Below are 21820 nucleotides of genomic sequence, written 5' to 3'. Positions count from 1 at the left end.
TATCAAGTAAACCACAGGCAATATAAGGCCCCCAAGGGGTGCTTGTATAAAGACCATTCTTATAAACTTGTGTAGAGAGACCTCTCCTAATTAATTATGACTTGGGCCATAAACTAGTTATAATGTTTAAATGCTGGAAATTGAAAAAAAAAAAAAAAAAAAAAAAAGAAAGAAAGAAAGAAAGAAAGAAAGAAAGAAAGAAAGAAAGAGAAAAAGAAAAGAAAAGAAAAGATAATTGATACCATAAATGGTCGTTATACCTAACATTAGAGAATTGGTGTTATGGCAAAACTGAATTGTTTATAAATGCACATATTATCGATTTTCAATATTTTACGATAAAAATAAAGGAAAAAGGTCTCTACATGGTCACATGCCCCTATGCCAAACACGGGTTGGCAAAAGGACACCTTACCCCCTAGTTGGATGCCTGTGTGTAGGAGTGTCAATTTCAGATCTAGCTTGACAGGCCCGATCGTTCAAGTCCCAAACCAATCTGGCCATTCTCAGTGCAAGGCCCTTACCCATCGGTCAACTAACAGATTATAGGCCCAACTAAGTCCGACCCTTTAATCACTACATGAAATTCTCATTTTACTCCCAATCCCATTATCTAAAGATAGACAATGTTAAGATATGCTTTTAAAACCTGATTATGACTGCGACTTCTAGAGGATGTACTACCTGGTATGTGGCTCCAAACTTTATTTTGGATCATTCTTAGCAGAGATGCTCAGGGAAGAACCCCGCCATAGATTTGGTTGAGTTCTCTTTATTTTTTATTTTAGTTTGTTTTGGATCATTTTTCTATTAATGGACATACCGAAGGTGAAAAAGTGATCTAAACTTTTGTATTATCCTCCATATATGTCCGTTTGAGGTGTTGATTGTTATTAACTGGCTAAAGCTCAATATCGATGGGATTTCCATTGGAAACCCAAGTCATGTGGGGGGGGGGTTGGGGATTTTTAGATCCTCCACTAGATTGCAATTAAAGGGGGAGGGGGTGGGGGGGAAGACATACCTATGCATGAGGCTCCTGCATGTGCAAGGTCTGAGGAGGGATGAGAACTACGCAACCTTACCCCGAGAGGAGAGGGTGTATTTGGGAGTGAATACAAATTTCTTGATTTTGCAGCTTTTCTTGAAGGGCTGAAATGAATATACGAGATGGTTATAAACAAGATTTGGGTGGAATGTGATTCAACTTCGGTGGTGGGGTGTATTAAGGATTGTTCCATCCCTTGGGTGTTCACTCAACAATGGCAACATTGTGAATCACTATTAGCGAATGTAACATGTATAATTTTACATTGCTATTATCCATGCTATATTAAATAAATAAATAAATAAATAAATAAATAAATAAAAAAAAGAAGAAGAAGAAGAAACAAAATACAAAAAAATCATAATGCTATTGTAATTAGATGATTTATGTTGCTGACTCTTTAGCTCGAAAGGCAGCAGCATATTTGCACTCTTATCACATATTGTGTCCGCCTCATTTTATTGTTGATGATTTTAGGTGGGACTTAGAAGAGAGACCAAAATACAAGCTCAAGTGAGCAAAGTGTTGTTTTTGCTTGTTAGTTGTAAGGCTGTTTGCTGCTTGTGCTGATGGCAATGCCGAAGGTGGAGGGTATTAAATGACTTAATTTTATTGTATTCAACTTTGCTTTGTTGAGATGTTCACCTTGGCTTGGATGTCTATGATGGATTAGATCCTCTCCAGCTGGTTGTGCCCTCCAACCCCATCTCACACCACCTTTGGGGAGCCGTCCCAAGGTGGTGTGAATGAAAAGTAACAATTAAATAATTAAGTTGATAGTGATGATCTATAATACTTTTCACAGGATCGTCCTTCCTTACATAGGAGATAGGACTCCATCGCTATCGACTTAATATGGCAATTCCGTCAAGATCTCTTCGTTAGCTGGGGGAAGAATCCGCATAAATCGAACATTTTGGAGAAACATATTCGGAAGGAATTGGATTTGGTTAGACAATGTTGTGCTTCACTTCTCTAGTCAGGCTAGATTTGCTTCAGAATCTTGGTGATGTTGCTCACACAAAGAGTTTTTGGGCATTCATGTTCATGAAGTCTTGATATTGACTAGCTGGGATGTGTGGGACTAATAGACAATTCTTGTGACGCCTTTTCATCTGGTGCCTGCATGCAGCACAAGCTTGGCCACCACCATTAACCTTTTTCTCATTCATTTTTTCTTCTTATTGAAAAAAGAATAACACCAGTGAAGACATCTATTGACTTACACCAGACAAAAGTAAACAACAATGTAAATCAAAGAAAGAAAAGAAACCTGGAGTAAGTCAAGCTCAGAGGAGGGAGGTTTTTTAGAAGATTTAGATATAGCTGTAAATAGGAAGGATTCTAACAGATTTGATTTGATGAGAAGGTAGGCATTAATTGAATTCAGTATTTAGGTCTGTAAATTTGGCAATGTTAGGAGAGTCTAGATAAGAAAATGTGAAAAAAAGGGGTAAGGTTATATGTAAATTTCCTTCTTAAAAGACCGATCTGATAAGAAGAGGCATTCACAGGTTTATAAGCAAAGGGATTGTCCCACTCAGAATTGACATGTGTCAGACTTGATATTTCATTGTATTGAATGCTCATGAGCTCTCAATAGAGATTATATATAGAGAGTACAAGATATACCCTAGTCAACCTACATAAACTAGGAAAGAAAATATTACAATTAGAGTAGGACTCCACATGTGATAATGATTCATAAACTGAATAGATATGGATATGCTAGAGAGCTAAATAGAACATACTAGAATATATGGTGTCTGGATATAGGAAAACTCCTATATTGACTAATACACCCCCTCAAGGTGGAGGACTAGCTCGATGGACCTTTAGCTTGTCTCGTAGGAAATTGAAACACGTCGCGGATAGAGGTTTTGTAAGAGCATTGACAATTTGATCAGCAATGGCAATGAACTAAACACACAATTGGCAATTGGCAATTGGCAACATGCTCATGAACAAAATGATAATCAATCTCAATGTGTTTTGTGCGAGCATGGAACACAGGGTTGGCAAACAAGTAAGCAGCACCAATGTTGTCACACCACAAGATCAGTGGTCCTTTAAGCGGAAATCCCAACTCAAAAAATAGAGCCTCAAGCCATATGGTTCAGTAGACGCATCAACCAAGGCTTTGCACTCAAATTCTGTAGAAGAGCGAGCGACAATTTTTTTCTTGCTAGAATTCCACGAGATCAAATTAGGACCAAGAAAAATAACATAGGCACCAGTGGGATGGCAATCAAAGCTGCTACCTGCCCAATCAACATTAGAGAAAGCCTGCAGAGAGTGATTGGATAAGCATTCAATTAGAAGTCCATGAGTGAGCATATGCTTTAAATAACGCAATATTCGTTTCACAACCGTCCAATCAGATTCGGCAAGGAATATATATACTGGCAAACTCTGTTAACAACAAATGCTACATCAGGATGGGTGAGAGTGACGTATTAAAGGGCATCAACGATAAAACAATACCATGTGGGTCGGCCATGAGAGCACCCCCTGAATCAGATAGTAGTGGAGAGGTAGCATATAAGTCATGACAGGCTTACAATGACTCATACCAACAAGATGAAGAGGATCCTTGATATAAAGGGACTAAGACATTAGCATTCCAGGAGATTGTGGAATGTTCTCGACCCTAAGAAGAAGTTGAGTGGCCCCAAGTACTTAATAGAGAATTTAGCGGCTAGCTTTGCCAATAAACCAGTAACCTGAGAAGTAGTTTACTGGTGACAATAATATCTCAACATAGATTAAGACACAAACTAATAGAGAGCCAGATTTGTATGAGGGATCAATGCAAGATGCCAAGAACCTCTGTTGAAGAAGGAAACTAGATAGCCTGTGGAACCAAGCTCGAGGGGCTTGCTTGAGACCATATAAGGCCTTGAGCAACTTACAAACATGTTGAGGCTTGGATGGATCCTCAAAACTTGGTGGTTGAGCCCAAAATACCTCCTCAACTAAAACCCCATACATAAAGGCATTATAGACGTCCAGTTGACATGTGGCTCAGAGAGGTGTTGGGTAGAGGTGGGTGCCATGGGAGAGGTGTCGTAGAAGTTGATTAATGGGTGAACACGAAGAGGGGTAGTGGGCATGGTGGCGGTGGGAGGAGAGGCTGAGGTGGTTGAGTGTAGGGGTAGAGAGAGGAGAAGGCAAGATGGGCATGGTAGGGAGAGGGGCCAGAGATGGTAGTGGTGATGGAGGGAGTGGTCGGTAATGGCAAGAGTGGTGGCGGAGGTGGTGTGGGGGGAGAGATGCAGGTAGGGTTACTACCCCATGGACTAACAGAGGATGAGGAAAAGGGGAGGGTGGCTTACCTAGTATAGAATTGGCAAAAGGAAACTTCGACTCATCAAACCGAAAATGGCGTGCTATATACATATGCTTTGTGGACAGATCCAAACACCTGTAATCAATATGAGATAGATTATAACCAAGAAAGACATAGGGAGTTGAACAAAAATCCATCTTGTGATGATCATAAGGCCGAAGATAGGGAAAGCAAAGACAACAAAAAATACACAAGAATGAATAGTAAGGATGATGATGGATCACAAGTTGGAAGGACATTACACGGTTGGGAGCATGGGAAGGCGGCAATTTATCAAGTAAATTGCAAATTCAAAAGGAAAGTCCCAATATTGAGGAGGGACAGAGGCATGGGCAAAGAGAGTGAGACATGTATCCACAATGTGGCGATGGCGTCCCTCTACAAACCCTATTGTTCATGGGTGTGGGGACAAGATAAACGGTGAGAGATAACAATACAATAAAAGAAAGATGGCAGAGATTGATACTCACCACCACCCCAAATAAAGTATTATCATTTTTTCTTTTGCAGGAGGATTAAACCAAATAAAGTATTATCATCCACAAAGATTACAAAATATTTAAAACCATTGGCAGAACATCGCTTGAGACGGTCCCCATACGTCACTATAATAAGATCAAGAGGAAATAAACTATGAGCGTAAGTTTCTTTTAAGGTTAAACAATTGGCCTTTCCTAAATGACAGGCTGGACGCACTACCTTGAGTCATGTGGACTGACACGACATATTATTGACACGTAACATAAAACAAAGAAACTTCATGAGGATGGCTGAGTCAATGATGCCAATCGTCAATGGGTGTATGTTCAACAACACAAACTCCATGAGAGGGAGAAGAGGGAGAAGACATAGTATAAAATCCACCATCACTTGATCCGGACAAAAGGGTACTATGGAAACTTGATCCTTGACAAGAAAGTGAGAAGGGTGAAACTCAAAATAAACATTGTTATCACTGGTGAATTTCTAAACAGAAAAAAGTGGCTTAGTAACGGTAGGAACATGAAGGACATTATTTAAATGAAAAGCACGAGAAGAAAAGAGGGAACAGAAGAGTAAGCAATGTGAGAAATGGGAAGGCCCTTATCATTACTGACATGAAACTGATCCAATCCATTGTAGTTGTCATAGGAAGAGAGGGATTAGATGTTAGGGGTAACATAGTGGGTGGCACTTGTGTCATGGTACTAGGTTAGGGCAGAGCATGGCGGGTAAGGAGGGGTTAGGAGAAGGAGAAAGTTGTGATATTGGCCGGGGTTGCTATAATGGGTGGCGGGATGGTCAGTGTATTGGTTATAGGGAGGTTGCGGATAGGGGGACTAAGCCTAGGTTTAAGGGCGATGAAAGCAAGTTTGGGCTATGTAATTCGTCCGATGACAGATGATTTAGAAAAGACCTCTACGAGCATGACTCTCGCAGCCACCTTGCCCAACTCGTCCACCATGCCCATGACCATGACTGTGGCTAGAGGAGGAGGAGGCATCAAAGGGAGGCATGGCACTGGATTGGGTTGCATTAGCTGAGGTAGTTGTAGCAGATGCCAAGGCCTCTGTTACCTTGAGTTTTTGAAAGGAGTGCATGCTTTCATGGCTAAGAAAAAGTCCGCTTCCGCTGAGTTCATTGTGGGAGGGAGGTTCCAACCTCATTAGCATTGATGGAATAATATCTTAAAGATTAGTGCAGAGAGAGTAGAGCACATATGTATTGAAGTCGCTTAGTTGGAGTGGTTTCCCTGCGGCGGTTAACTCATCGACTAGTAGCTTGGCACATTGAAGATAGGAGGCAACAGACTTGTCAGGTAGTTGTTGAAGATTCTGAAGGCTCATGTTCAAGAACATTAGCCTGGTGGAGGGAGTATAGTCAAAGGCACCCTGTATCGCGGTCCAGATCTCATGGCTAGATTCCTTGTCGAGTACAAGGGGAAGAACATCCTCAAAGAAATAGGAAAGAAGCACATTGGTGATGGCATCATCTTGTTGTTGCCAGATTGCAGTGATGACAACATCAGAGGGGTATGCGTGAGAACCATCAACAAAGGAATGAAGGTTTTGGCCTCTAAGGAAAGCAACCAACTGTTTGCGCCATAGGAGATAGTTGGTAGGTGCCAACTTGAGAGACATATAATGATGGAAGAGGGGGTAGAGGTGAGGTTATGAATTGAAGAAGAGGGAGTCAGAGAGCTCACGATAGTGATGGGGTACGAATCCCCTATGGGAGGATCCTACGACATTGAGAAAGCGCATAAGGGAGGAGAGATAGACTAGGATGCGAGGGTCTTAAGCCATGTGGCTCTGATACCATGTTAGACTTGATATTTCATTGTATTGAATGCTCTCAGTAGAGATTATATAGAGTACGAGATATGTCATAGTCAACCTACATAAACTAGGAAAGAGAATATTACAATTAGAGCAGGACTCCACATGTCATAATGATTCCTAAACTGAATAGGTATCGATCTAGTAGAGACCTAAACAGAACACACTAGTATATAGTTTCTAGATATAGGAAAACTCCTATATTGAATGATAACGTGGGACTAATATGAATAACATATTATGTAAATGCTTAAACTTATTTTATTTGTAGTTTTCAAAATTTGGAGTATCCTGGTAGATCTTAGCTACTAATTTATCAGTAATGGAGGTTTCTATGTGTGCTGCACTTTGAAACCATTTGGGAGCACGTCTTTCCATTTGAAGTTCCAAAACTTTTAACCCTAAATTTTAAAAGGTTCTGAAAATTTCCATACAATAAAGTAAAACTGAAAATCCTAGAATCCTAGAATTGACCCCTCTGATGTGGAAACTCAGCATTTTGGTCTCATAAACCCTAAAATTGGCACCTCCACAGAATGTTCAGAATTGAGATTGGTCACCATTAATTCCAATCTGACATGACTAATCCAATTCGAATTACGTACGTTGTGGTGGACTTATAAATGTTAGGTTATAGCCTAAATAGTCTACATTTAATTTTAGTTATTTTCTTCTTCCAAATGAATTAAATTATCTTTTTAAAAGAAGAGTTGTTATGGCAGGGTAAGCCAATATGGGTCTCACTTTCATTCTAAAACCGGTAAATTGGATCAGGTTGGTTCTACCATTTTATACATATAAGCATTAAATGTCGATATGTTGTTACCTCGTTTAAGTATATACCTTTAGTAGTGGTAATATTTTACCGCCATTAAATTTACATACTTATAAGCATTTAGTGATAGTACTTTTTTATCACTGCCAAAATATCCATTTAGTGGTGGTTATATAAGACCATATTGCTAAGAATTTTCACAAGAATAGTACCTTAAATCATGTCCATGGTACTTAGTGGCGGATAGATAAATCCATTGCCAAATAAAAAGATTAAGTGGTGGTAAGTTACAAACCACATCTAAAAGGTTATATTTTGTGGCTGTAAATAATTACTGCCACAAAATATATATATATATATATATATACCATTACCATATATATATTAGAGTTATAAAATTAGTAATGCTAAGAACCGCCACTGCAAAACCCTTGTAGTGGCAGTAAAATATTGTCGTCACTAAAATACCCTTCTAGCAGCGGCGGTATAATATTACCGCGGCTAAAAGTATCGTAAAAGAACCGTTCAAGCGCTCTTTTATTGTAATGTATGCATAACTACGAAGTATCATACTATTTTTATGGAAACAGAATAAAACCAACATACTGTTTGATAAATAAAACCAACATTATGTTTAACTTAAAATTAAACAAAACAAAAGAAAAAACAAATTGTACTATTTTTCCAAACATCATCTTAGTATAGTAATGGTTGTAGAGATTGCAAGACTGCAAGACTACACTGGTTGCCTATGCATCAAATCTTTTTCTAGTGATCATGTTGGTGATATAAAAATCCTTGACCACAATGCTTAATTCTTCTTCAGGAACCGATCATTTGCCTGCTTTTCTTTAGGTATAGCTTCAACACTGTAATTCATGAATGTAAAAGAACAATTAAACCCTAATAATTGCCTTTTCTCTTAGTCTAAATAATTGATCAATTTAATCAAATTTGGTGCAACTTAAGATCTGAATAGGGCAATAATAATAATAAATGAATAAATAAAAATAGTAATGGCTACTTCATACCTGGATTCTCCAGCCTCTTTGATGTTAACATGAGTTTTGTTATTAGCCTGAAATGGCTTGATATCTTCATATCCTGGTGGAATTGAGGGATAGGTGCATGCTTGATTCAACTCTTTCATAGTAGTAGCTACTCCATTCCTGGATTTTCTAGCATCTTTGAAGTTATGAGTTTTGGTATGGTGAGACGTTTCCATCACCATAGTAGTACTGGTTTGGTTAATCAAGAGCTTTATGTCTTCAATTCCTGGTGGAGTTGAGTGATTAGTGCATCCTTGATTCACCCTAGAAGTACTGTTTTGGACAATCAAGGGCTTGACATCTTCAACTTCTTCTGGAGTTGAGGAAGAAGTGAATCCTCGGAGAAACCCAATATTAGCCTATACAAAACTCACCAACAAAGTGGTTATAAGAAAATCACACTAACTGCACTGTTACTAATATCTCGTCTTTTAAGTTTCAGAATAACACATCAAGTCCTTACTGAATTAGGTAAAGTAGGCATCTGATAACGGCATCTGTCATGGAATAGCTTCAAAAATGGTGAAGTGGATGGTGAAGTTGTGAAGGATAGGAATCGCTGTTGCCTCTGTAACTGTTCTAGTCGTTCCCTTTGCCTGCGACGAATAAGTTCGTCTCGTAGTTGGCAGAACATTAGCTGTTGCTTAGCGATGGCAACCTCGCGCTTACAAGATTGTATTTGAGATTGAAGGTTTTCAATGATACCTACAATACCTTTCACAGGATCATCCTTCCTTGCCATGCACTCCATCACCATAGACTGAATGGCTGCTTCTCTCTGGTCAGGCTTTACTTGGCTCAGGATCTTAGTGACACCACTAACATTAAAGTGCTTATGGGAATGCATGAAGTCCAGATATCTGCTGGCAGGAAAATGGGGTGCTAATGGACAACCCTCAGGACACTTCCTCTTTTGATACTTGCATGCAGCACAAGGTTCCCTTCTCTGATTCATTTTTCTTCTTATAAACAGAAGAACAAACACTACTGTACTGAACTATAGTAGCTAGTGAAAGAAGATAAATCTGGAGCAAGTCAAGTTCAGAGGAGGTGGTGGCTCTTTAATAGATTTAGAAGTACATAGGTAGGATTCTAGCAGATCTGATTTGAGTAGGTGAGCATTAAAAGAATGCTGTCATTGAGGGGGATCCAGCTCATCTCAAACGCGTTACATCATCCAACGGTTGGGAGGATTTGGACATGCACCTCAATACTTTGGTTTGTGCCCCTAGGTCCTCCCAGCTGTTAGATGTGGCGCATAACGCGTTGGAGAGGATATTTTCCGTATTGGGTTTGTAAATTTGGGAAAATTTGGAGTACCAAAAGGGCAAAAGGTGAAATGGTAAATTATTGAAATGCTTTAACTTCTTTCTTCTATAGATTTCAGAATTTGGAGTCAGTATAAGAACTTAGCCATTGATTAACCAGTAACCGAAATTTCCATGTTTGAGACATTTATAGTGAAGGAAGAAGGCAAGAGCGTTAACTCGGAGTGCCAGTTTTTCCCCCTTTTTTTTTTTTTTTTTGGTAAACAACCAGGAGTGTGGTGGCAACGTTATATATACAGAAACTTGAAACCGTTTGTCGGTCACGTTTTCCATTTGAGGTTTCAAAATTTTAGTATTATGTTATCTACTCAAGTATGTATACTCATACCATAGTGAAAACTAAAAACCCTAGAATCAGTCTCTCATGTATGAAAACTTACTAATCTGATCTCAAAAACTCTAAAATTGTTCTCTCTCTCTCTCTCTCTATATATATATATATATATTCAACAAAGTGCAACGAAAGAAAATACTCAAGAGGGGAAGAAGGGAGAGAAGGGGGTGGGGGAAGCACTGCCAAAATGGGGTAGGGTCCTAGAGGGGCCAATACACCCAAAATGAGACTATTGAGACTCCAACTAGAGCAATGTGATGGTTCCTAGGGTGTTAAGAACAGCAGGGATACAAGTCCTAGGCATACATCTAATGTAGCCCTTGGTAGGAATCTTTCTTATATTTCCACTTTGAATGCCAACAATTATCGCGAGAGATATCAAATGGATCAAAATTTTATGAATAGGTAGTACCCAGGTCCCTTGCTCATATGTCTAGTACAAATGATTAAAGTCTGCCATTTGGCGAGTGGAAGGTTTTGTAAATCCGGGGGTATCAGAGAGTGCACAATACTTGTTCGAGTATTGTAGGCTTGCCTGGATATATATGGGATATACACCAATATTTTACCTATCCTATCTGTTAGAATTGGTTTCCATCACATCTATTTAACGGCTAAGTATAATTAATTTTCCATGCTATTAACGGGTTTTGGTTGTCCATAGGTCTTAATCTGCTAAAATTGTTCTTGACTATGGGCGGAATAAGCGGTAGTCACACTATGCGCTCTCAAGAATTAGGAGTTAATTTTCATGATTGTGTACATGAATTATGTGGAAATATTTTATAATCTTGTTGTATACATCAATAATCTTGTGTTTATGATTAATTTAACCAATTAAGTGGGAGCAATCATATGAGGCTAAATTGCTTTCATACCAACTCAGAATGTTGAATGTCTTCTATAACTAGGTTTCGATTAATGTATTAGAAGGTTTATCTTCCCTTGTTGGTGGCCATGCCGAAGGTGGGGGTTTTTAAATCTAGCTTTTTTTCCCCATTGAGTTGTACTTTATTTTTTCTTTATTTTAGTGAAATCTCTGAATCTTTAGCCAAAAAAAAAAAAGAATGTCTCCTATAACCAATGTTGTAGTATCTATTATTATTTGCTAGTGATGTCTAATATTCATGAGATGTTTGTTGTCATGTGATGATACGTACAAGTGTAATTTATCAAGAAATAAAAGTTATCGATACATATAAATTATTTTACTGTATCGGCATGGGCTTAAGATGATCACCCCTCATCAAAAAGCAAGTTTTGAATGGAAATTCTTAAGGGGTTAGAATTTTCGTGGATAGTCGATGGGTGTAGAGTACTCTTGACTTACTTTTGGCAGATGCTGACATGATAATGTTTGAATATCTTGATGGCACGGTCTATATGCATCGCATAAGAGACAAGAAGTAGACATGGTTAGTGAAGGGTGCACAGAGATAGTGGGTACTAACTGTCCAGAAATTTCATGATTCACTCCGAGACAATGGGTGTACATTTGACCTAAGTATGTGTCATCCAATAAGAATGGGCATGGTACTCAATGGCTAAAAGTATTAGAATTCTTTATAAGGGGCAGATTCCGTACAATCAACCAACAAGTACACAATGAACTCTGATAGGCTAAGTTATGTATGTAAGGGTTGAATTGTTTTAATTCACACCGTAAAACTGCGAGAGAAGCTTAAAGTATGAGGAACCATTGATTTAATTTTGACCTCTTGCATTGATGGATATAGATATTTATTTGAGCCAATTAGGTTGACTAGAGAAAGAGCACTAAATTGCTCCTAACTACAATTTTTTGATATCGGTTGTAGAACAAGAAACCGTTCTAATTCAAAGTAGAAGATAATTCGCTATCCTTTTGCCAAACAATCCACCTTACAATTGGCTTCTTTGTAACAATGGGATATCCTCCAATAAATCACATGAAGGAAAAACATCAAAGCCCACCATTGTTTCCCGCAAAACCATGGACATGATTTGAAATGACCAAGACAGCCATAGACCAAGAGCATATCACATTCCACACATAGTTTGCCTTACACAAACCCAAGATAAGAGCTGAAAATTCAGCTACATAATTATTGTTTGCACCCAAAATTTCATTGAAAGTAATTAAAAGCATACTTTCAATGTGATGTGGAAGACAGATATGTGTGGAGTTGTACTTCTTCTAGTGTGTTTTCTTCAGCCTTTGCCTGGAATGAAATTTATCGTCGTAATCCAAAAGTGCCTTGGTACTCTATTATTTGGACAACTCACTTTCAACCACGACAAGCTCTATTTGGGTGGCGAGTGATGAATGGTAAACTCCCTACAGATGAGGTAATCAAATCTAAGGGAGTTCCTTTTCCTTCCTAGTGCTCATTATGTCAATTGGCAGAGGAAAGTATTTTTCATATTTTCCTTGAGTGTAGATTTAGCATGGAAATATGGAAGAGTTTTTTGGAGTGTCTTGGATCTTCCCTGCTACTGTTCTTGATCTGGCTATTTGGTGGAAAAGGAATGCAGAGGTTTGGCTGCTAAAGATCCTTGGCTGGCTGGGTTTTTCTTAATTTTAGAAAATATCTTGAAAGAGAGGAATGGCTAGCACTATGAAGAAAGAAAGAGATCTCCTTCTTTGAATTTTAAATTAGTAAAAAGAAATCTCCAGGAGCCAGATCTAAACTTATCATGAATTGTGAAATAGATTCTTTAGTTTGCAGTTGAATCTTCTTTGCTGATGTTAATGCCGAAAGTGGAGAATTCTTGGCTGGTTTTGTATATTGGCTTTTTTTTTTGTTTCCTTCAGTTTTATGAATCTTTAGCGAAGAAAATTAAAAGCATACCCTAGTCATCTTGAAACACACTTGCTACACCAGATCTTCTCGGATTACTAAGAGAACATCCATCCACATAAGGTTTTGTGCACCCCTTTTCCATTTTACACTAAAAAACCTCAATAATTTTTGGAGCCTTGGGAGGAGAGAGAAGACCCCAATCTTCTAGAAGTAATGAGATCCTCCATTGATTTTATCTGACATTACATTAAAGGGGCATAATCCGAAAGATCTCTTTTATTTTATTTTTTTTGGGTAAAAAATCCAAAAGATCTCTTTGTTTTTCCTTTTTATGTGAAAATTCAAAAGAATTGAATCAAAGTAAAAAATCTGATTTGGATTTTTAAATTCCTAGAATCCTAGAATTGGCCCCTCGGATGTGAAAACTCATCATTCTGGTCTCATAAACCCTGAAATTGGCTGTTCCAGATCTTGCATGATTAACCCAATTCCAATTATGTACGATATGGTGGACTGATAAATGTTAGGTTATAATTTAAATAGTCTACAAATCAAATGCTCTTAAGCATCTTCAAATCATGAGATCATCATCCTTTAGGTTATTGGGCTATTGATAATGTTATGTAGTAAGTACTTCCTTTTCTTCTTTTGTTGTTTAAGGTAAAATCTTAGGTCCCTTTCTTACATGCCAATTATAAACTATTAAAGTTTGCTATTGTCGATATAAAGGATTTATAAATACAGGGGAATCAAAAAGAGTACAATGTAGACGTACATGGACATGTATGGGATGCACAAAATACATGGCCTCTTCTCATTCAATGGTAGGGTGCCTAATAAATATTCCTAAGTGAGCATGTGCTAACCTTTTAATTTTCGATATTTTCTTCTTCCAAATGAATTAAATCATATATTGTTAAAAGAAGAGTTGTTATGGTAGGGGTAGCCAATATGGGTCTCACACTCATTCTAAAACCGATCAATTGGATCAGGTTGGTTCTACCATTTTATACATATTATAAGCAATAAATGTCGATAAGTTGTTACCCCGTTTAACTATATACCTTTAGTAGCGGTAATATTTTGCCGCCGTTAAATTTACATGCTTATAAGCATTCAGTGGCGGACAGATAAATCCGTTGCTAAATTAAAAGATTAAGTAGTGGTAAATTATAAACCACATCTAAAAGGTTATATTTTGTGGCGGTAAATAATTACCTCTGCTAAAAAAAAAATTTATCTACCATAACCATATATATTAGAGTTATAAAATTAGTAACGCTAAGAACCGCCGCTACAAAACCCTTGAAGTGGCAGTAAAATATTGTCGTAACTACAAAACCCTTCTAGTAGCGGAGGTATAATATTACTGCAGCTAAAAGTATCGTAAAAGAACCGTTCGAGCGCTCTTTCATTGTAGCGTATGCATAACTACGAAGTATCATACAATTTTTATGGAAACAAAATAAAACAACATACTATTTGATAAATCAAAACTAACATAATGTTTAACTCAAAATTAAACAAAACAAAAACTATAACAAATTGTACTATGTTTTAACACATCATCTAAGCATGGTAATGGTTGTAGAGATTGCAAGACTGCAAGACTACTTATGCATTAAATCTCTTTCTGGTGGATCATGTTGGTGATATAAAAATCCTCGACCACATTGCTTAATTCTTCTTCAGGAACCGATCATTTGCCTGTTTTTCTTTAGGTATAGCTTCAACACTGAAATTCATGAATGAAAAAGAACAGTTAAACCCTAATAATTGACTTTCTCTTAGTCTAAATAATTATTCAACTTAATCAAATTTGGTGCAACTTAAGATGAGAAAAGGGCAATAATAATAATAAATGAATAAATAAAAATAGTAGTAGCTACTTCATACCTGGATTCTCCAGCCTCTTTCATGTTAATATGAGTTTTGGTATTGACCTGAAATGGTTTGATATCTTCATATCCTGGTGAAATTGAGGGATTGGTCCATGCTTGATTCAACTCTTTCATAGTAATAGCTACTCCCTTCCTAGATTTTCCAGCATCTTTGAAGTTATGACTTTTGGTATGGCGAGAGACTTCCATCACCCTAGTAGTACTAGTTTGGTTAATCAAGGGCTTTATATCTTCAAGTACTGGTGGAGTTGAGTGATTAGTGCATCCTTGATTCACCCTAGAAGTACTGTTTTGGATAATCAAGGGCTTGACATCTTTAACTTCTTCTGGAGTTGAGAAAGAAGTGATTCCTCGGTGAAGCCCAATATTAACCTATACAAAACTCACCAACAAATTGGTTATAAGAAAGTCACACTAACAACTGCACTGCTACTAATATCTCATCTTTTAAGTTTCGGAATAACACATCAAGTCCTTACTGAATTAGGTAAAGTGGGCATCTGATAAGGGCATAGCTTCAAAAATGGTGAAGTGGATGGTGAAGGTGTGAAGGATAGGAATCGCTGTTGCCTCTGTAACTGTTCTAGTCGTTCCCTTTGCTGGCTACGAATAAGTTCGTCTCGTCGTTGGCAGAACCTTAGCTGTTCCTTAACGATGGCAACCTCGCGCTTACAAGATTGTATTTGAGATTGAAGGTTTTCAATGATACCTACAATACCTTTCACAGGATCATCCTTCCTTGCCATGCACTCCATCACCATAGACTGAATGGCTGCTTCTCTCTGGTCAGGCTTTACTTGGCTCAGGATCTTAGTGACACTGCTAACATTAAAGTGCTTATGGGAATGCATGAACTTCAGATATCTACTGGCAGGAAAGTGTGGGGCTAATGGACAACCCTCAGGACACTTCCTCTTTTGATACTTGCATGCAGCACAAGGTTTCCTTCTCTGATTCATTTTTCTTCTTGTAAACAGAAGAACAAACACTACTGTACTGAACTATAGTAGCTAGAGAAAGAAGATCAGAAATCTGGAGCAAGTCAAGTTCAGAGGAGGAGGAGGAGGTGGTGGCTCTTTAATAGATTTAGAAGTACATAGGAAGGATTCTAGCACATTTGATTTAGGTAGGTGAGCATTAATTGAATGCTGTCATTGAGGGGGATCGAGCTCATCTCAAACGCGTTGCATCATCCAACGGTTGGGAGGATTTGGACACTCACCCCAATACACGTGTTCATCCCCCTAGGTCCTCCCAGCCGTTGGATGCCGTGCACAACGCGTTGGAGAGGATTTTTTCTATATTGGGTTTGTAAATTTGGGAAAGTTTGGAGTACCAAAAGGGAAAAAGGTGAAAATGGTAAGTTGTTTAAATGCTTTAACTTCTTTCTTCTGTAGATTTCAGAATTTGGAGTCAGTATAAGATCTTAGTCATTGATTAACCAGTAACCCAAATTTCCATGTTTGAGACATTTATAGTGAAAGAAGAAGGAAAGAGAGTTAACTGGGGGCCATTTGATAACGTTTCAAGAAATGCGTTTCTGCCGTTTCGTTTCACTTGTTTTCAGAAATTGAAATTGAAATTTCTATCTATTTATGGTTCAAGAAACGACCAAGGCGTCGTTTCTGGAAATGACTCGTGACCATTCTTTTGTTGGTTACTATCGACTTCTAGAAACATGACTAATCAAACACCTTCAATTCAGTTTTTTTTTTGGTAAACAACCAAGAGTGTGGTGGCAAGATTATACAGAAACTTTAAACTGTTTGTGGGTCACGATTTCTATTTGAGGTTTCAAAATTAGGCTTCGTTTGACAAAGTTCCTAAAAACACATTCCTGCGTTTTCTTATTCCTAGAAAAGGAGAAACAGGGTAAAAAGCGTTTGATAATTCTTGTTTCGTTCCACCCGTTTTTAGAAACATAAATAAGAATTTATGAAAATTTTTGTTACAAGAAACGACTGTGATGAAACAAGTTATTGTTTCTAGAAACAAGTGAAGGCAACAAAATTGTGGATTTGTGCCCGATAAAAAAACCCAAAAGTGAGAAGTGTGATTCTTCTCAAGCTCAAAAGTAACGGAATTTTTGAATCTCAAAAGTGAGGTGCATGTTATCAAACAACAATGTGTGCACAAATCGATCCAAGAAACAGGTTTATCAAACACCCAAAAATCCAGAAACGTGAAAATTCGGTTGAAAACTAAAAACCTTAGAATCAGCCTCTCATGTATGAAAACTTACTAATCTGATCTCAAAAACTCTAAAATTGGTCACTTTATATATATTCAACAAAGCGCAACTAAAGAAAATACCCAAGAGGGGATATAAGAAGGGAGTTGGGGGGGGGGAGGAGGGGGAAGAACTGCCAAAAGGGGGTAGGATCCTAGAGGGCCCATTACACCCAAAATGGGACTATTGAGACTCCAACTAGAGCAATGTGACGGTTCCTAGGGTGTGAAGAACAACATAGATACAATACCTGGGCATACATCTAATGTAGACCTTGGTAGGAATATTTCTTATATTTCCACTTTGAATGCCAACAATTATCTTGAGAAATATCAAATGGATCAAAATTTTATGAATAGGTAGAACCTAGGTCCCTTGCTCATATGTCTAATACAAACTATTAAAGTTTGCCACTTGGTGAGATGGGGGTTTCGTAAATCCGGGGGCATCAGAGAGTGCACAATACTTGCTGGAGTATTGTAGGCTTGCATGGATATATATATATATGGGATATACGCCAATATTTTACCTCCTATGTGTTAGAATTGGTTTCCATCAAATCTAATTTACTAGCTAAGATTAATTAATTTGGCATGATATTAACAAGTTTTTGTTGTTTATAGGTCTTCCCTGCTAAAATTGTTCTCGACTAGGAGCGGAATTGGTGGTAGTCACACTAACCGCTCTCAAGAATGTTAATATCGAGATATAAATGTGAGTGTACATATTGTGTGTGCCTTAAACTAGATCACATAGGAATCTTGAATGGATTAATGTCTATAATGTTAGGTACAAGATTCTCATCGATAGATTGGTGCAAAATTATCCTTTGTAGTGAGTGTGGCCGTGCGGTGAGCATTGGATGGCCGAAATAACCTCGGGGCACGTGCTCAGATGCTCTCTCTCTCTCTCTCTCTCTCTCTCACACACACACACACACACACACACACACACACAGAGAAAGAGTTTCCTTTTTCTCCTTTTGTAGAGAGGGTATTTCTTTTCTCTTCGTGAATAGTTGATACTAGTGTTATCTTTTTCTTTCTTTATGGATTGTAAACTTATTTTTGGGGTTAAAAGAAATTATATTCAATAGAGTGCAAGGTATACAAGAACACCAAAGAGGGGAGTGGGGAAAGGGCTCCCCAATATGGCAAGTCCCTAAGAGAGAGGGGGATTACAGCCACGAATGGGGCAGCAATACCCAACTAGAAACAATATGACGGTTTCTAAAGGAGTCATGAATAGCCATTATATTAAAACATGGCCTTTTCCTAACCTCAAACCTAATACAGCCCAATTTTTCTAAAAAGTCTTCGACTTGCCGGTTCTCTAATAGCACACGTGATAAGCCGCAGCACAAAAAGTAAGCTTGCCTACTTGATCACAACATGTTCCTCTTTAAAGCAACCCCTAGAAGAATAAGTATTTCTTAATTAAAATGAAGATTTCATGATTTTATTTCAATACTTCTCTATGTATGCATGGATTAATGGATATTTCTTCATAAATCAATATCATAATTTTGTAACATATTAATAATATTAAAATACATATTTTTTCATGGTCGTACATTGCGCATGCCACACAATGATCACTACAAAAAAAGTGGTCAAATACCGCACTTGGGCGGGGGTCTATGGCCGCGGTTGCCGTAGACCGTGGCTAAATCCGCTCTATTGCCGCAAAGCAAGACAATTTGTACACCATTAACCACGGTTTAAACAAACCGTGGCTATAGAACCATCAATAGTCACGTTTGTTGTAAACCGCGGCTATATGTATAACACTAATCACGGTTCTACAGAACCGTGGCTATTGATATTGTCTATAGCCGCAGTTATAAATAACCGTGGCCATATTACCGTGGCAATAGATACATATACGGCCACAGTTATTTATAACCGTGGCTAAAGACATGTTTATTATTTTATAGTTATCCAACATGCTATATTATATCTCTTAGTGTAATAATAATAATTCATTATTGGATTTTTCAAGGTTTTACTCACAATTTCGTGATCGACCAATGATAACCCTTGAAATATAATCTTTTCACCGGAAACTCCAATTGACATGATATCAGTGCTATTTGATCCCCCCTTTATATTAAGTGGTTTCAACCTAATGTTTTTAATTGTTCGTAGTCCCACTACAATTATATGGTCCTATCATTGTCGGCCAATGAGGACCCTCGTATAATTATAAGGTATAAGTTTAAAATGGTCCAAAAAATTGTTTTCTTAAAAAATAAAAGGTAAATCGGTCCTATCTAGATTGAGACCGACGAGTATGTCTTAATATTGGTTGAGACCAATCCCCAATTTTTAAAACATTGTATTAACACTGACCAATTAAGAACTAAAGTTCCTTAACTGTTAAATTCATTCATTCCATACTAAAATTGATTCAACCCGACATAAATCAAACTGAACTGACTTTTTGACACTGGAGTTTCTAAAATTGGGTAAGCTGATTGATGAATCAGTCGATTCAGATCGGAATCGATAGACAACGATCCCAATTTCCACCATATCTAACCATACTACTGGAATTGGAATCAGATCTGAATCAATTCCTTGAATTGTACAGTTTCATGAGCTGATCCCTAATTCCTGAACCAATAATTTAGTTGTCACCACAAAATACCCAAGTTCCAATTAGATCAGACTGATTCAAGTTGAAGTCTGAATCAGCTCTAAATGATTCAATCAAAGATAACACAGGTAAAAATTATCATAGTATATATATGGTAACCAAAATAAGAGAGGTAAAAATTATCGAAGTATCAGGTTAACCAATTATATCTGCTAAAATATTTATGTAATATTTGGTTACCAATTACAACGGCTAAAAATTTTCCATAATATATGGCTTTTTTTTTTTTGTTAACCAAGGGCTAGCTTAATTACTTGCACTTCGTCTAATCATCGGGGAGACTAGCACAGCAACCATCCGCCATAGTCTCCACTTAAAAAATGTTTTCAATTTTTCACAATAAGATAGAAGTGGAAGTCTATAATGAAAGCACATCATTTTTTTACAATATTGTATGTACATGATATCGATATTGTACTATCCGAATCAGGTTCACATACGAGAACAATCTCGTACGTCCTTGATTCATGGATTTGGAATCTATTAAATAAAGAGAGATAAAATGGATTCAAATCTCGTACGAGAACCTAATCACTCTCGATATCGTAACAATTGCCATCAATAGAAGGATGCATTAGACAAATCCATATCAATATCGGTAGTGGTGTCAACGGTCGGGCCGGTCCTGTCTTGATCAGGCTTAATCGGGCTTGAAGCCTTTCAAAGGCTGCACCCTGTCTGCCCATTTAACTAATCGGGCTTAGTGGCAGTTAATAGGGGATTGGAATGGGGATGTTTTGTACTTTTATAATCACTTAATGTATTACTTTTCTTTGATTAGTAATGGTTTTATTTAAAATAAAACTAATAATAATAATGCTTTTAAAAGTTTATGGTTAAATTAAAGGAGGGATTAGGTCCCTGCAGTATGTGTATTGTGTACATTCCTTCATCTACTTTTCATTTTCCCTCTACCAAAAAAAAAAAAAAACTTTTCATTTTCCCTCCCAATTGTTCCCGCTAATACTCTACCCAGAACAAAAAACGAAAAACAGAGAAAGAGAAGAAGAGGGCGGGTTCCCACAAAAAAACACTAGAGTTGTGATCGTGAGTTTCTCTCACTTATACCCTAATCGATCGCTCTCAATCTATTCTGTGAATACACCTAATTGCTAGCATCGCTCTTGATCTTGCGAATACACCCTCTGAGAACCCTTTTCAAGGACTGTGTTAGAGATGGAGGGAAGGTCACACACCTGCTCTTCAGTAGAGGAGTATAGGTATAATGATTCCTCTCTTTTCTTCTCTTTCTACTTCTTCATCTTCATCTTCAGTTTCTGCAATTTAGTTTTTTATTTTTTAGCAGGAAACCCTGCTCTTGCTCAGAGGGAAAAGAGGACTCCTCCACACTCCGCCCTGGTACTGAAGACAGGTATGATTTCTCCTCCCTTTTTTCCTGATATTTTCTTGTATATCAATTTCTCTTGGCTGACCCGACTTTGAAATTGGATGACTTCTGAATAAGATGATAATCTTATTCCCTGATAACTTTACCCATCATCTACCACATTCAAAAACGCCATCGTCTCCCCAGATTTCTGGTTCAGTCCCCTTCCTTGGTTATTCAACAGATCTCCCCCTCTCGAAATCAAAACGAAACTGAGAAATCCGCAGTGAAGAACCTGCAACCGAACCTGCAAAGCGAGATGCAACCGAACCTGCAAAACGAAACTGAGAAATCCCAGATTTCTGGTTCAGTCCCCTTCCTTGGTTGCTGCTGGAACAACCGAACCTGCAACTTACCTTTCTCTCCTTTCCTTGGCGCCGACAAATCCGCAGTGAAGATCGAATGTTGGATCTAGATGTTCATTATCAGTAGATCGGAAGCTCAGAAGAAGCTCCAAAGCAAAGCGAGATCTCAGTCAGTTGTAGATCACACCCGGAAAGAACTACTCGATCTCTTCTTCTCATATATTTTCGATCATGGCTGCTCCAAAACAGTGGATAATTCAGATCCCCTCACTTTACCCTTTTGCCAATCCCTAAGTATTAAGAAGTGATTGGCTAGACAAACAGAATATGGGGATGGGATGCAATGTCTGGGGGG

The 21820-nt window shown here is 37.8% G+C and overlaps 2 protein-coding genes across 5 annotated transcripts; both read right to left on the bottom strand.

Moving 5' to 3' along the window:
- Positions 1-3009: 3009 nt before the first annotated feature.
- On the bottom strand, positions 3010-9618 carry LOC122061424. 4 transcript variants are annotated; one of them, XM_042624684.1, is made up of 4 exons: positions 9003-9618; positions 8522-8898; positions 4384-4472; positions 3010-3334 (listed from the first exon to the last, which is right to left on the bottom strand). In XM_042624684.1, the coding sequence occupies exons 1-4, from the start codon at positions 9492-9494 to the stop codon at positions 3324-3326; spliced, it is 969 nt and encodes a 322-aa protein (XP_042480618.1). In that variant the 5' UTR covers positions 9495-9618; the 3' UTR covers positions 3010-3323. The 4 variants fall into 4 exon arrangements, with proteins under 4 accessions (XP_042480618.1, XP_042480625.1, XP_042480611.1 ...); XM_042624691.1 differs by lacking the exon at positions 4384-4472; XM_042624677.1 differs by lacking the exon at positions 3010-3334 and having other exon boundaries at positions 3371-4472.
- A 4823-nt stretch (positions 9619-14441) lies between these two features.
- LOC122089712 (LOB domain-containing protein 13-like) lies at positions 14442-15947 on the bottom strand. The gene is made up of 3 exons (XM_042659413.1): positions 15365-15947; positions 14881-15257; positions 14442-14719 (listed from the first exon to the last, which is right to left on the bottom strand). The coding sequence occupies exons 1-3, from the start codon at positions 15842-15844 to the stop codon at positions 14662-14664; spliced, it is 915 nt and encodes a 304-aa protein (XP_042515347.1). The 5' UTR covers positions 15845-15947; the 3' UTR covers positions 14442-14661.
- Positions 15948-21820: the final 5873 nt, after the last annotated feature.

The sequence above is a fragment of the Macadamia integrifolia genome, chromosome 2 (assembly GCF_013358625.1).
Source record: "Macadamia integrifolia cultivar HAES 741 chromosome 2, SCU_Mint_v3, whole genome shotgun sequence".
NCBI lineage: Eukaryota > Viridiplantae > Streptophyta > Magnoliopsida > Proteales > Proteaceae > Macadamia > Macadamia integrifolia.
The sequence above is the reverse complement of the archived record's forward strand: the minus strand, read 5'-3'. Positions and strand labels throughout refer to the sequence as shown.